The 15,960-nt window shown below is 66.1% G+C and overlaps 1 protein-coding gene across 1 annotated transcript in view; it reads right to left on the bottom strand.

Annotated features, from left to right (window-relative positions):
- Positions 1-9,152, bottom strand: part of SND1 (staphylococcal nuclease and tudor domain containing 1) — a 79,218-nt gene extending 70,066 nt beyond the window's left edge. The window contains exons 1-3 of the mRNA XM_066551111.1: positions 9,026-9,152; positions 4,983-5,132; positions 2,426-2,546 (exon numbers count right to left, since the gene is read on the bottom strand). Coding sequence (XP_066407208.1) covers positions 2,426-2,546; positions 4,983-5,132; positions 9,026-9,100 — 346 coding nt within the window. The 5' untranslated portion in view covers positions 9,101-9,152. The remainder of the gene's footprint in view (positions 1-2,425; positions 2,547-4,982; positions 5,133-9,025) is intronic.
- Positions 9,153-15,960: the final 6,808 nt, after the last annotated feature.

The following is a 15,960-nucleotide window of genomic DNA, read 5'->3' as shown; positions in this document are numbered from 1 at the left end:
CCCTGCTCCCTCTGCAGAGCCCACTGCCCCATCCAGGGCTCCCTGCTCTCTCCAGGCAGAGCCCACTGCCCCATCCTGCCGGCCTTGGGATCTGCCTGGGACCAGCGAGCCCAGCTGGATGAGCCCATCCCTGCTCCTGCTCTGGGAAAGGCTCTGAGTGCCATGGGAGTGCCTGGAAAGGCTCTGAGTGCCATGGAAAGGCTCTGAGTGCCATGGGAGTGCCTGGAAAGCTCTGAGTGCCACAGGAATGCCAGGAAAGCTCTGAGTGCCATGGAAAGGCTCTGAGTGCCATGGAAAGGCTCTGAGTGCCATGGGAGTGCCTGGAAAGCTCTGAGTGCCACAGGAATGCCAGGAAAGCTCTGAGTGCCATGGAAAGGCTCTGAGTGCCATGGGAGTGCCAGGAAAGGCTCTGAGTGCCATGGAAAGGCTCTGAGTGCCATGGGAGTGCCAGGAAAGGCTCTGAGTGCCATGGAAAGGCTCTGAGTGCCACAGGAATGCCTGGAAAGGCTCTGAGTGCCAGGAAAGGCTCTGAGTGCCATGGGAGTGCCAGGAAAGGCTCTGAGTGCCACAGGGAGCCCACCTGCAGTACCGACTCCCCCTTTCCAGCCCATTCCCACATGGAAAACAGCCGAGTCCGCAGGGATGTGGGGCTGAGGGCACCCAACCCCCCCAGTCCCCACTGGGGCTCCCCAGGGACCTCCCCCAAAATCCAGCAGCCCCTTCCCAGTGCCTGGTCCTTCCCTCCTTCCCACGGGACTGCAGTGCCTGGGAGCTGTGTCCAAGCCCCAGGTATCCCACTGGTATCCCAAATATCCCACAGCAGGGCTGTCCCAGCTGCACACGGAGCTTCCCCTTGCCCCAGCAACAGGGAGGCTCTGGAGGATGAGCTGGGAGCCCAGATCTCACCCCTGGCACCCCCAGGGCACGGGAATTCTGGGCAGGGACAAAGCTGGCGCCTCCAAAGGGCCACGGCTGAGGGGACACAGGGAGGGAGAGCCCCAAAACCCACCCGGAATGCTCGAGGTGAATTCCTTTTGGGATCTCAGCCACAGACAGGCAAGAGATTTGTAACAACAGAAAGGATGGGGAAGGGAAAGCTGTGGGAATTCACCCAGAGCTGCTCCTTGTGTCCATGAGCTCCAGCTCAGCTGGGATCAGCACTGGGCATTTCCCCTCTCCCAAAATTGGGAATCCATGGAGAAGTGGGAATGCATCCAGCTGCTGCCACAGCGTACCCCAACACCTCCACTCCCCACTGCATCCCCCAAAAGGGGGTTCCCAGCTGGATTTGTGCTTAGGGCATTCCAGGCTGAGCCCAGGAATGCTCCTGGAGCAGGGAGAGCAGGGCTGGAGCTTGGAAACCTGGGGGCCTGGACACCCCTCACTGCCCTCCCAGAGCTGGGGGCCATGGAAAATCATGGAAAAGTGATGGGAAAGCAGGCAGGCATCCTCCTGCTGATGGCACAGCCCAACACAGCCCAAACATCCCCTTGTGCTCCCCCCCAGAGCCACCTTTTCCCAGGTAAAACATCCTGGAACCACTTTTCTCAGGTAAAGCACCCTGGAACCACTTTTTCCCAGGTAAACCATCCTGACCCACCTCTTCCCAGGTAATCCATCCTGACCCACCTTTATCCAGGTAAAGCACCCTGCAACCACCTTTTCCCAGGTAACCCATCCTGACCCACCTTTTCTCAGGTAAAACACCCTGGAACCACCTTTTCCCAAGGCAACCCATCCATCCTAACCTACCCATCCTGACCCACCTTTCCCCAGGTCCCCATCCATGTTCACCTTTCCCCAGGTCCCCATCCATCCTCCCCGTCCCCAGGTCCCCATCCATGTTCACCTTTCCCCAGGTGCCCGTCCATGCTCACCTTTCCCCAGGTCCCCATCCATCCTCCCCGTCCCCAGGTGCCCATCCATGCTCACCTTTCCCCAGGTCCCCATCCATCCTCCCCGTCCCCAGGTCCCCATCCATGTTCACCTTTCCCAGGTCCCCATCCATCCTCCCCTTCCCCAGGTCCCCATCCATGCTCACCTTTCCCCAGGTCCCCATCCATGCTCCCCGTCCCCAGGTGCCCATCCATGCTCACCTTTCCCCAGGTCCCCATCCATCCTCCCCTTCCCCAGGTCCCCATCCATGCTCACCTTTCCCCAGGTCCCCATCCATCCTCCCCTTCCCCAGGTCCCCATCCATGCTCACCTTTCCCCAGGTCCCCATCCATCCTCCCCTTCCCCAGGTCCCCATCCATGCTCCCCTTCCCCAGGTCCCCATCCATGCTCCCCGTCCCCAGGTGCCCATCCATGCTCACCTTTCCCCAGGTCCCCATCCATGCTCACCTTTCCCCAGGTCCCCATCCATGCTCCCCTTCCCCAGGTCCCCATCCATGCTCCCCGTCCCCAGGTGCCCGTCCCTGCTCACCTTTCCCCAGGTAGACCATGCCGTACTCCCGGCCCTGCGGGGTCTTGTACTCCACGGTGAAGCACACCTCCTTCCCGATCAGCTTCTTCCGCAGGAACTCGCGGGCCGGGAAGCCCCAGGGCTGCCGGGAGGGAGGCGCTGTGAGCTGGGGGGATCCCGGGCAGGGCAGGGGCAGCGGCCCCCAGTGCCCCGGGAGCCCCCTTCTCCCCCAGAACTCTGCTGAGAACCGACTCCTGGGGAGGAACACCCACAAAGGAGTCCCCAAAAAGCTCCGGGGGCAGCCCCGGCTCCCATGGAGGCCCTGAGGGCTCCCACAGGGCTCCGGGTCGGGAAGGGAGCGGGGTTTGCAGCTCTCGCAGCCCCGCCGGGGTTTTGGGGCACGGCAGGCTCGGGAGCGCGTTCCCGTTCCCGGAGCGCGTTCCCGTTGCGCGCTCCCGCTCCGGCACCGGCGGGTGGGCGGGAGCGCGGCCGGAGGTGGGAACATGACGCGCTCATAAACAATTAGCGGGGCTGACAGGCGTCACTTTGGCAGAGAGTGACATTTAGAGGCTGTTGGGAAGACAAAACTCCCCAGGGAGAGCAATTATCTGCCAGCGCTGCTCCCGCCGCCCCCGGCCCGCGGGAGGGGGGCCGGGCCCCGCCGGCACCGGCACCGGCACCGGGCGGCTGCGGGACCGCCCGGGAGCCCCAGAGCATCCCCGAGTCCCTGAACAGCCACAGCATGTGCCCCAGAACAGCCACAGCATGTGCCCCTGAACAGCCACAGCATGTGCCCCAGAGCAGCCACCCCTGTGCCCCAAAACAGCCACAGCATGTGCCCCAAAACAGCCACAGCATGTGCCCCAAAACAGCCATCCCATGTGCCCCTGAACAGCCACCCCTGTGCCCCAAAACAGCCACCCCTGTGCCCCAGAACAGCCACAGCATGTGCCCCAGAACAGCCACCCCATGTGCCCCAGAGCAGCCACCCCTGTGCCCCAGAACAGCCACCCCATGTGCCCCAAAACAGCCACAGCATGTGCCCCAAAACAGCCATCCCATGTGCCCCAAAACAGCCACCCCATGTGCCCCAGAACAGCCACAGCATGTGCCCCAGAACAGCCACAGCATGTGCCCCAAAACAGCCACAGCATGTGTCCCAAAACAGACACCCCGTGTGCTCCAAACCATCCCCCGAGACCCAAACCAGCTACCCCTGTGCTCCAAAGCATCCCCCGAGTCCCAAACTACCCCCCATGCCCCAAAACAGCCACAGCATGTGCCCAAAACCATCCCCCATGTGCCCTAAACCAGCCACAGCATGTGCCCCAAACCATCCCCATGAGCCCCAAACCACCTCTGTATGTGCCCAACCATGCCCCGGGTGCCCCAAACCACCCCTTCATGTGCCCCAAACTCTCCCATTTGCCCCAAACCACCCCCGCATCCCAAGCCATACCCCATGTGCCCCAAACCATCCCCCAAACCATCCCCTGTGTTGCCCCAAACTATTCCTTGAGCCCCAAATCGCCCCCTATGCCCCAACACAGCCACCCCATGTGCCCCAAACCACCCCTTCACGTGTGCCAAACTCTCCCATATGCCCCAAACCATCCCCCGAGTCCCAAACCGCCTCATGTGTCCTAAAACAGCCACCCCATGTGACCCAAAACTGCCAACCCACGTGTCCCAAACCATCCCTGAGTCCCAAACCATCCGCCATGTGCTCCCAAAGAGCCGCCCTGGGTGCCCCAAACCACCCCCTCATGTGACTGAAACTCTCCCATATGCCCCAAACCACTCCTGAGTCCCAAACCACCTCCTGTGTCCCAAAATGGCCAACCCATGTGCCCCAAACCACCCCTTGTGTCCCAAACTCTCCCATGTGCCCCAAACCACCTCACGTGTCCCAAAACAGCCACCCCATGTGCCCCAAACTACCCCCCGAGTTCCCCAAAATTGCCATCCCCTGGATCCCAAACCATCCCCCTGTGCCCCAAACCACCCCCTCATGTGACTGAAACTGTCCCATACACCCCAAACCATTCCTCGTGCCCCAAAACAGCCACCCCGTGTGCCCCAAACCACCCCCCGAGCCCCAAAACCCTTCCATGCCCCAAACCAGCCACCCCGTGTGCCCCAAACCACCCCCCGAGTCCCAAACCACCCCTTCATGAGTGCCAAGCACCCCCCAGTGCCCCCCACAACACTGTGCCAAGAGCAGAGGGGCAAGGAAGGAGAAGATCCCCCCGAGTCTGTCTGTGTGTCCCTGCCAGGCTGCCCCATTCCCCTCCCTGTCCCTGTGTCCCCTGTGTCCCTCACCTCGTCAGGGGTGTCCCTGCTGTCGGGCTGGCTGGCGTTGGCACACCAGGCCAGGCTCCCTGCCCCATTCCCATCCCTGTCCCATTCCCATCCCTGTGTCCCCTGTGTCCCCTGTGTCCTCACCTCGTCAGGGGTGTCCCTGCTGTCAGGCTGGCTGGCGTTGGCGCGCCGGGCCAGGCTCCCTGCCCCATTCCCATCCCTGCCCCATTCCCATCCCTGTGTCCCCTGTGTCCCCTGTGTCCCCTGTGTCCCTCACCTCGTCAGGGGTGTCCCTGCTGTCAGGCTGGCTGGCGTTGGCGCGCCGGGCCAGGCTCCCCGCGCGGATGTTGCTGAGGTTGATCTGACGCTCCGGGGGCGGCCCCCCGCGGGGCTGGCCCCGCACGATGATGGCACAGCCCGACAGCACCTGCGGGGACAGCGGGGTCAGCAGGGACAGGAGGGGACACTGAGGTCAGCAGGGTCAGCAGAGGACAGCAGGGCTCAGACGGGACAGAGGCGCTCAGCGGGGACAGCGGCACCAGCGGGGGACATCGAGGGTCTGAGGGGAGAGCGGGGACAGCAAGGGGACAGCGAGGGGACAGCGGGGCTCAGAGGGGACAGCTGGGACAGCGGGCAGCCCCGGGCACGGCAGGGGCAGCCCGGGAGTAGGGACGGGAAGGTGACAATGCACAGAAAGGTGACGATGCATGGACACGCACAATCCCAGGGACAGAATTCCAGGGACAGAATTCCAGGGATGTGCCCTGCCCTGGCAGGGCTGGGGAACTCGGCACCACTGAGTGCCACGGGCCTGGAGAGCCAGGAGCTGCCCCAGCTGGAGATGGGACAGAATCCATGTCCTGGGCTCATTCCCAGCAGGACAGGGGGATCCTGTGCCCCCTCAGGTGAGACCCACCTGCAGAGCTGCCCCAGCCCTGGGGACACAGCAGCAGCACCTGGAGCTGCTGGAGAGGGCCCAGAGGAGGCCCCGGAGCTGCTGCAGGGCTGGAGCCCCTCAGTTCCCAGGGAGCCAGGCTGGGAGAGCTGGGGGTGCTCACCTGGAGAGAAGAAGGATCCAGGGAGAGCTCAGAGCCCCGGGCAGGGCCTGCAGGGGCTCCAGGAGAGCTGCAGAGGGGCTGGGGCCAAGGCCTGCAGGGACAGCACCCAGGGAATGGCTCCCAGTGCCAGAGGGCAGCCAGGGATGGGATCTTGGCAATGAGGAATTCCTGGCTGGGCTGGGATTGCCAGAGCAGCTGGGGCTGCCCCTGCATCCCTGGCAGTGCCCCAGGCCAGGCTGGACACTGGGGCTGGAGCAGCCTGGGACAGTGGGAGGTGTCCCTGCCATGGCAGGGCTGGCACTGCAGGGGCTCTGGGGTCCCTCAGCACACCCAGACACGGGGTCACCTCCATGCACACAGAACACCAAGGAGAATTTGGAAAATCAGGATTTTACACCGGCTGGATGAGCACAGCTGGGCCATGTCTCACCACAGCTCTGGCTCCGAGAGCTCCAGGCTGGGCACTGCCAGCCAATCCCCTTTGCCAGGGTTCCTCACACCCCCAGCCACATTCCCCAGGTCCTGCAGCAGGGCTGGGCTCTGGGCCAGCAGCCAGAGTGTGCTGGGATCTCCCTGTTCCCGGGATCTCCCTGTTCCCAAGGATTCCCTTGCTCCCAACAGGATCTCCCTGTCCCCTCTCCCAGCTCTCTGATCCAGACTCAGGTCAGTTCCAGTGCCTGCCCTGGCTCCCCACCGCCCAAAATCCCCACGGATGCTCGCAGGGATCCCAAACCCCTCCAGCAATGTGCCATCACCAGAGCCAGCCCAGCCCCACGCCCAGGACTCTGAGCCCCTCAGGATGAGCCCCCAGAGCCCACCCTGAGGCCCTGCAGCCCCTGGAGCCACGGCAGGGCCCGGAACACTGCGGGAGCCACGGGAGCTGCGGCCCAGCCGCACCCGGAGCGAGCCCAGCAAAGGCTCAGTGCTCTGTGCTTAAGGCTTAGAGGTTCCATGGCTGTAATTAACCTTAGTCTTTAATTTATAGGGCACGGGGAGGCCAGGGGGTGCTGGAGCTGCTCTGTTCAATGCCCAGCACGAGCCCTGGACCCCAGGGTGGGGTCCTTGGCGGAGCTGCTCCGTGTCCCAGGGTCGGTGCAGTGCTCTGGGGGACATTCCATCCCAGCCCCTGATCCCTGTGGCCCTGTCCCTGCCCATGGAGCGGCCACACGCCCGGGTGGCTGTCGGGATCCCCCAGCAGATGGGGAACTGCTCCAGGGATGGCAATGGGATCAGGACACTGTCCCAGCAGCCAGGTGTCACTGTCCCACCCAGCCAGCAAGAGTCACCCCACGGCCCATCTGTCCCACTGAGGGCTCCATCAGAGAAATTTGGGCTTAAACCAGGCTTAATCCAGCCTGGAAACAGCACAGGCACACGGGGTGCACAGACCCAGCTCATGCTGCCAAGGTGGCTCCAGAGCACCGAAATCCCACGGGCACATCCAGAATCCAGAGCTGCCCCTGTGGGGCACAAAGGGTTAAAAATCCTGACAGGAGTGGGAGGAAAATTCCTGCTCCTCATCCCCATCCTGCTGCCAAACTCCTGCTCTCAAACCCCGTAGCCTCACTGTGGTTCCAGTGAGCTGCACTGTGATTGCAACAGGAAGGTGCAAAAAACCTCAAAAACCTCAAAGCTGTGACGGAGCCACAGCAGAGCGCGTGGCTGGCACCACAGAGAGCCAGGGACGCCCCTCTCCCGGGGGCATTTTGGGCTGGCTGGCCTGGAAGGGAGCACAGAGCCCACCCCGGGCTGCGGGGCACAGGCACAGCTGCCTCCCAGCCAGCAGAGCCCAAAATCCTGCCCAGAATCCTGCTGTGGATGGATCGGGCAGGGACAAGCAGCCAGGAGAGGGTTTCCTGAGCATCCCAAAATCTGCAGGGTGGGCAGGAGCCAGGGCAGGGTGGCAGCAGCAGATCCCCCTGTCACCAGTGACACACGGCAGAGTGGTACCAGAGCAGACCTGCAGTGTCCCCAGACCCCCGGTGTCCCCAGACCCCTGGTGTCTGACCACAGACCCCCATGTATCACCCCCAGATCCAGCGTCCACCCCCAGATCCCCGGTGCCCATCCCAAACCTCTGGGATCCATCCCTAGATCCCTGTCATGCATCCCCAGCCTTCCAGGGTCCATCCGCCGGTGTCCCCAGCCCTGTCCCCAGCCCAGCCACCGGCTCGGGGCTGCAGTGACAGCCGGGAGCGGGTCTCACTCCGGAGGCAGCAGGGGGTGAAGGGGTCAGTGGAGACCCCCGGATCCACCCGGACTCGGGCACGGCAAACTGGGGGGCTCAGGGGCACGGCGGGGAACGGGCTGGGGTGGGCCAGGACCAGGAGGGGACACAGGACGGGGACACGGGACAGGACCAGGAGGGGACACAGGACGGGGACACGGGACAGGGCCAGGAGGGGACACGGGACGGGGACACGGGACAGGACCAGGAGGGGACACGGGACTGGGACATGGGACAGGACCAGGAGGGGACACGGGACGGGGACACGGGACAGGGCCAGGAGGGGACACGGCATGGGGACACGGCATGGGGATACGGGACGGGGACACGGCGCCCGGGACTGAACGCGACCTTCGCTCCCGCGGCCCCGCTGCCGGCACACGTGGGGCCCTGGCGCGGGGGACCGGGACCCTTCCCGGGGAGCCCGGAGCGGCCAGCGGACCCCATCCCCGCGCTGTCCCGTGGGGACCCGACCGGGGCTCGGGGATCCCGCCCCGCCCCGCCCCGCCCCGGGGATGCCCCGGGAGGGGCCGCGAGCGGAGCACGTGCGGCACCCCCGGGACGGCCCCGCCGCCGGCGGCACGGCGAAGCCGCTGCTCCGCGACCCCTCGGGGCACCGGGGGCTCCGGGACCGGCAGCGGAGCGGGACCACCGGCTCCGGTCCCGGCAGCCAAAACTGTTCCTGCCCATCGCAGCAGCTGGGACGGCACCGGGAGGGCGCAGTGCCCGGTCCCGGGGCAGCGTGGGGGACCGGGCTGCAGGGGGATCCCGGGGTGCAGCGAGAGGTGCCGGGCAGCGGGCGGTAACGGATCAGCAACTGCCGCCATAGGGGGCCCGGGAGCACCGGACGGGCTGCACCGGGCACGGGGACCCGGGCACCGCGCGGGGAGCGGACAGGCTCCCGGTTACCGGCAAGGGAGGCGGGCGGCGGAGCGGGACCCCGGGCCCCGGAGGAGCCTGCGGGAGATGGAGGTCCCCGGTCGGTCAGCGGCGAGGCGCGGGGTCGGTGCGGGGAGCGGCGGGCACAGCCCTTACCATCTTGACGATGCCGCGCTGGACGACGGGCGGCGGCGCGGAGCCGCCCTGGCCGGGGTTGGCCGCGGAGGCCATGGCGGGGCCGGGCGGGCGGAGAGGCCGGGTCGGGCCGGGCCGAGCACGGACAGCGGGAGCGCGGCGGGGCCCGGGGCGAGCGCGGAAGGGACCGCGGGGCGGGGCCTGAGACGAGGAGGGGGGCGCGGCCTCCTCGCGGCTCCGCCCCCCCCGCGCGGCCGGCGGCCAACGGGCGGCCGCTCCCGCCGCGGGCGCCGCCCCGCCCCGCCGCGCCTCGGCCAATGGCGGCGCGCTGCCGGTGACGTCGCGCCCCTCGCGGCCCCGCCCCAGCCCGGCGCGCGGGAGGGGGCGGGACTTCCGGGGCGCGCGGCGCCAGGGACACGTCGGCAAAGGCCGCCCGCGCGCACACGTGGCCTCGCGCCGCGACGGGGGCGGGGCCAAGGCGGGATACGCCCCTTTCCGTTACCCAGGGGCGGGGCTTGGTGGGGACACGCCTCTTTTCGTCAGTGGCGCGCGCCCAACCCCGGGGCCGGACCGAGGTGGGTCTGGGGTCACGGGGGTCGCCGCAAGGGCGACCCCCGTGACCCCAGACCCACCTCGGTCCGGCCCCGGGGTTGGGAGAGACCCCAGACCCAGCCCAGTCCGGCCCCGAGGTCGGGGGGGACCCCAGACCCAGCTCGGTCCCGCCCCGGGGTTGGGGGGGACACCCGCGGTCCGGACACAGCCCGGGATGTCCTCCCTCGGGGGACACTGGTACTGCCCGCCCCTCCGGGGGTCCCTCCCGTCCGTGGGTGACCCCGATACCCCCAGCCCCGAGCGGGGGAAACCCTCCCGCCGTGTCCCGTGGCACCGGCTGGGGTGCCCCGGACCAGTCCCCACCTCTCGGGAGCCGCTCCTGGTGTCACCTCTGCCGGCGCCGAGCGGAGCCGTGTCGCTCGTGGGTGGCAGGGGACATTGGAGTGGCCACGGAGGGAATCCAGGGAACGGGAACGGAGCGGCCCCGGCGCCGCACACCGGGATGGGAGGGGGCCCCGTGTCACCTGGGGGGACGATCGGGGCGCACCTGGGAGGATCGGAACGCACGCGGTGGGGGCTGAGAAGGGATTGGAGCGCACCTGGGGGCGATCAGAACCCACAGGAATCCGCCCCGCCGGCGTCTCCCGCTGGGCACGGCACGTTTTCCCACCGTATGATATTTTTTCCCCGTGTTCCCGATGTTTTCCCGTGCCTGCTCACTCCGGGGTTTGTCCCCACGCTCAGGTCCCGGTGGGTGCAGCCCCCGCCCCTTTCCCGAGGGTCCCGGCGGTCCCGCTCCCGGATTTTGCTGCGCCGGCTGTGCCAGAGCCTCCCAGTCCATGAGGAATCCTCTTCCCACCCTCTCCCTACCTACCACAACATTTCACTGCTTCTGATCTCCCTGCTCCAGCCCTTTTGATGATAATTTATTAATTTATTGGTTTTCTCCCCGTTTTTAATACTTAGCCCCTTTTTCAGGGCAGGAAATCTCTGCCCAAAACCCTGGAAAAGCAGCTCCATTATCCTGATCCGTGGAATTTCTAGGCCTGCCATATCACTGTCCCATCTTGCACCTGCATTCCACCAGAGATGATGGGGAGGACACCTACAAGCCTCCAAATTGCCTCTTTTTAGCCCGAATCCTGTAATAATCATCATTTTGATGGAAAAGAAAGTGAAATTGTAGGTGGGAACGTGGGGATAAACTCCATTTTCTTGGTCGGCTGAGTCATCTGGGCTTTTAACTTCCACCCGTGCTTTCTGCAGGGGAAAACAATGGGATTTTCCAGGCATCCTGGTGCTCAGTGAGGAGCAGGGTGACCTTCTGCAGGGAGAAAGCCCAGAATGGTGCAAAACAGCCTTGGACGTGCAGACAGGAGCGACAGAGGGAGGGAAATCGGGGAATTCTGGAATGGGTTGGGTGGGAAGGGACCCCAGAGCCCCTGCAGTGCCAGCCCTGCCATGGCAGGGACACCTCCCCCTGTCCCAGGCTGCTCCAGCCCCAGTCTCCAGCCTGGCCTGGGGCACTGCCAGGGGATGGGAATGCTGAGTGGATCCCCTGGGAGCTGGAACTCATCCCTCTGCCCTCCCAGCCCTCTGGAGCTGGCTCTGAGCTGGGATGAGGAGAGGGAACACAGGAACTGAGTGTGGAGCACCAGAACGGCCAGGTCTCCTGTGGGCAGGGATGGGAATTCCCAAATCCGGTTATCCCAAATCTGGTTATCCCAGCACCCATCCCTGTGTGCAGCCTGGGGGAGCCCTGGGGGTGCCCTGGGACTGGGGGTGCCCTGGCACCTGGTTCCTCTGAGCCACTGGCAGGTGTTCCCTGTGGGATGGGGGCCCTGCTCCCACCAGTGCCACTCAGGGAATGCAGGCACTGAGTCCCAGACAGAACCCCAGCTATGAGCTGCGGTGCTTTGGCAGCTTTGCCTCGCTGTGGAAATCTCCTGGGATAATGGAATTGCCTGTTCTGCTCCCTCTGTGTCTGCTCCACTCCCTCTGTGTCCCTGTTCCCATTCCTGTTTCCTCCCTTGTCCCTGTTCCATTCCCTCCCCGTTCCTGCGTTCCATCCCCTCCATGTCCCTGTTCCACCTGCTCCGTTTCCCTGGTCCTGTGTCCCTCCATGTCCCTGTTCCGTCCCCTCTGTGTCGGTGTTCCATCCCCTCTATGTGCCTGTTCCACCTTCTCCATTTCCCTGGTCCCATGTCCCTCCACATCCCTGTTCCACCTTCTCCCTGTCCCTGTTCCCATGTCCCTCCATGTCCCTGTTCCCTTTTCCCTCCCTCTTCCTGTTCCCATGTCCATCCCTGTCCCTGTTCCCTTTTCCCTCCACATCCCTGTTCCACCTTCTCCACGTCCCTGTTCCCATGTCCCTCCACGTCCCTGTTCCCATGTCCCTCCACGTCCCTGTTCCCATGTCCATCCCTGTCCCTGTTCCCATGTCCCTGTTCCCATGTCCCTGTTCCCATGTCCATCCCTGTCCCTGTTCCCGTGTCCCTCCATGTCCCTGTTCCCATGTCCATCCCTGTCCCACTCTGTGTCCCTCTCTGTCCCTGTCTCCCTCCCTGTCCCTGTTCCCATGTCCCTCCCTGTTCCTGTTCCCTTTTCCCTTCCTGTCCCTGTTCCCATGTCCATCCCTGTGCCACTCTGTGTCCCTCCCTGTCCCCGTGTCCGTCCCTGTCCCTGTGGCCCCTGTCCCATTCCCGGGGTGGTGCTCCTGTCACTCTGGCGGAGCAGGTCCCCTCCTTCCTCCCAGCTCCTCCCCCACTGTCCCTGCAGGGTCCCTCTCGCTTGTGTCCCTCCCCAGCTCCAGACCCCAGTGCCCGGCGCACCCCGATCCTGCTGCCAGCCTGGAATGGGGACAAGGATCCGCTGTCCCCGGGCGGGGAGGGCTCAGCGCCCCCTCCCTGGCGGGACACCAGAGGGCAGAGACGCTCTGGGCACGGCCGCTGGGATCAGGAACGGGCCAGAGCAGAGGGCAGCGAGCCCCGAGCCCCGAGCGGGGCAGCTCTGCCCCGAGCCACGGCCCGGCAGGCACGGGGCTCTCCCGGTCCCTCCCTCTGGAACAGCCCAGAGACACCGGGATGGGATGGAAACAGGGAGGAAGGTGGGGAATGGGATTGGGAATGGAGATGGAGATGGTCTGGGAGGGGAGGAGGAGATGGGGTGGAGATAAAGGCAGAGATGGAGATGAAGTAGAGATGAAAGCAGAGAGAAAAAAATGATACAAAGATGGAGATGGAGACAAAACACAGATGGAGATGGAGACTAAGACACGAATGCGGAGGCAGAAATGAAGATGCAGATGAAAATGGAGCCGGGTATAAAGGTGGAGGTGATGGATCTGCTCGGTTGGATCCCTGTGCCCTGCAAACTCCCTGCTTTGAGAGCCGTGGGGACAGCCCTCCCTGCTGAGCCGATGCCGTGAGCGCCTTTCCTGGGACACGCCCTCCTTTGGGGAGCTCTGTGCTCCCCTCCACAGCCCCCGGTGTCCCCAAAACGCCCCTGATCCTGCCTGGGGACAGTGGGGACCGGGTTCTTCCTTTCGCCTTTCCCTTTTCCTTTCCTCCCCTCTCCAGCTGGAGTGGCCAGGTGCTGGCAGCAGGGGACACTCGGGTCCCCACCAGCCCCGCTGTGTGCTGGCATTCGCGGCCACCAGCGCAGAGCCACCGTGTGCCAGCTGCCGCCCGGCGTCCCCCGCCTTTCCGAGGGAAGCGTCCCCTCGCTATCCCTGGGGCTGCTCAGCACCCTCAGAATCCCTGCGAAGGCTCTTTCCGGGGAGCAGGGCGAGGTCACAGAAGCACAAAGGCCACGGTGGGTCCTGGATCTTCCCTCCACCTCTCCAGAGCTCTGTCCCCACCTCTCCGTGTCCCCAAATCTGTTCCCACCGCTCCAATTCTGCCTTTGCACCTCTCCAAGCTCCCTGATTACACCTCCACTCCTCTCCACCTCTCCTTTTCCCCCCTCTCCATCATTCCACGTCTTTACACCTTCACCTCTCCACCTTTCCATGTCTCCATAATTCTGCCTCCATGTCTCCACCTCTCCATTTCTCCATCTCTCCATTTTAGCATTTCTCCACTTGTGCCTTTTCACCTCTCTGTGTCCAGGTCTCCGTGTCTCCCCCTCTCCACATGGTCACCTCTCCATGTCCCAACATCTGTCCCCCCTCTCCTCCTCTCCTCCTCTCCATTTCACCACCTCTCCATCTGTGTCTCCACCTCTCCCGTGCCCACCTCTCCACCTCCCTCTCTTCCCGACTCCGTCCCTCCGCGTCTCCACCTCTCCATCCCACCCTCTCTCCATCTCTTCTCTGCACGTGTCCATCTCTCTCCCCACCTCCCCACACCTTCCCCTCCCCACATGTCCCCCGTCCCGTCTCTGCCCCTCTCCCCGCTCTCTCCCCGCCGTTCCCCGGCCCGGTTTCCGGTGCCCGAGGCCGCAGCCGCGGTCGCGCCCGAGCCGCGCCAGGGACGCACCGCCCGGTGCCCGCCGCCGCCGCCTCCCCCCGGGCCCGCGGGGCTCCCCCGGCTCCCCGGGCGGCTCCGGGGGCTCCTCCCGCCGCAGGGGCAGCGCGGGGCCGGCCCGGGAGCGGCGCGGAGCCGGCCGGGGCCGTGCGCACCGGAGCCCGGCGCGCCCGGTCCCAGCGCGCACGGCCCCGGGGGCGGCCCCGCCGCTCCGGGACCGGCCCGGAGCCCCCCGCGCCGCCCCCCGCCCGGGCCCGGGGGCACGGGGACAGGGCCGGGCCCGGCGCCCCCGCCGCGCCGCCGAGCCCCGCGCCCCGCTCCCCGCGGCCGCGTTACGCACGGGGCTGGCCCGGCCCGGGGGCTCCTCCGGGGCTCGCCCGCGGCCGGGGCGGAGCGGGGGGGGTCCCGGGCGGCCGACGCGGGGCGGGGGGGCCCGGCCCCGGGTGCCGGCGCTCCCCGCGCCGCCGGGAGCCCGAGCCCGGCCCCGGGGTGCGGGACAGCCGGGGCGCCCCGGGGGCGGCGGGGGGGCTCCCCGGGGGCCGGGGCCGGGCCCGGGCCCCGCAGGGCCGTGGTTAATGTGTAATTCGGAGCATATGGTATTTTCCAAAGGCGGGCAGCAGTGCGGAGCCCGGGGGCCGGGGCCGGGGTGCAAATAACGCTGGGATGACTCGCGGGGCCGGGCGCGGAGGGCCACGGTGATGGGCTCCTCGCTGGCTAATATTTGCTCTTCAAATATTTTACTTGAAAGGTTTACAACGTTGTTTTTTTTTTTAATCTTCCAAGAAGGGGCCATCTGTGCCGGTGCTCGCCTGGAGCACACCGGGGAGTCCCCGCCGGGGCCCAGCCGCCACCCCGGGGGCCGCCTTCTATTTGTTCAGCACCCAAAATAAATTAGATCGATGTAATAAAAGCGAAGGTGGATTTATGATTGAATCCCATATGTCCCTGTTTGCTTTGCGGGAGAGACGCGGGAGCGAAGCCCCTCGGGGGGCTCCGCCGGGGGATCCCCGGGATGCTCCGGGGCGCGGGGACGCGGCGGGGCCGTGCTGTCCGCCGGCCGCAGGTGCTGAAACACCGGCGCTCACCCGGCACCGACTCCGAGCCCGGCCCGGGGGGCTCCGAGCGCCCCCGAGTCCCGACGGAGCCCCCCGGGCCGGGCGTGGGCTGGGCGCGGTCACGTCGGGCCGCCCCTTCCTCCCCGTCCTCCTCTCCCTCCCGCGGTGACATCACGGCCCCGCTGCCGGTACTGAGCGCCCGCCCGGCCCCCGGCACGCTCCGGTCCAGCTCCCTCGAGGCTCCGCAGGTACCTCCTCGCGCCGCTCCGGGCATCCCCGCTCCGCCGAGCGTCCTTCCCTGCGTGTGAAGGCTGCAGGGATTGCTGCAGGGATTGGTGGCGATTATGCTTTAACCTGGAGGAGCTCCGGGGTCCCCGGGAGGTGCCGGCTCTGGCCCGGCCTCGCTGCTCCCCGCTGGCTCCTTGTCCCTGCGCCGCACAGGGACCGAGCTCACCCCGGCCCCGGGGCCCCTCGGCACCATCCAAGGGGCACCGAGGGCTCGCAGCTCGGCTTTCCCAGCGCTCCCAGCCTCCCCACAGGCTTTCCCTGGGGGAGAGCAATCCCTGTGTCACCTGCGGGCACAGCGCGGGCCAAGGCAGGGAGCGCTGGGGGCTGCGCGGCCCCGAGGGGCCTCGTGTCCCGTTCCTCCCTCCCTCCCTTCCGGAGCAGCCTCCGCGCATCGCCCCGGGCCGATCCATCCCTCTCCGAGCAGCGCCAGGCAGGACGCGCCTCGGCTTTGCCACTCACCTGAGGGAAACCCGCGGGCTTGCCCCTGGTGTTGGATTTATTTGGCTTTTCCTGAATTTCCGAGGGTCGGTGTGGCCAAACTCCCTCAGGCTGTGCAGGGAAGAGGCACGGTGAGGTTTGGGGACTGTGGGGGTGC

Source organism: Molothrus aeneus, chromosome 5, assembly GCF_037042795.1.
Source record: "Molothrus aeneus isolate 106 chromosome 5, BPBGC_Maene_1.0, whole genome shotgun sequence".
In the NCBI taxonomy this organism is placed as follows: domain Eukaryota; kingdom Metazoa; phylum Chordata; class Aves; order Passeriformes; family Icteridae; genus Molothrus; species Molothrus aeneus.
The sequence above is the reverse complement of the archived record's forward strand: the minus strand, read 5'-3'. Positions and strand labels throughout refer to the sequence as shown.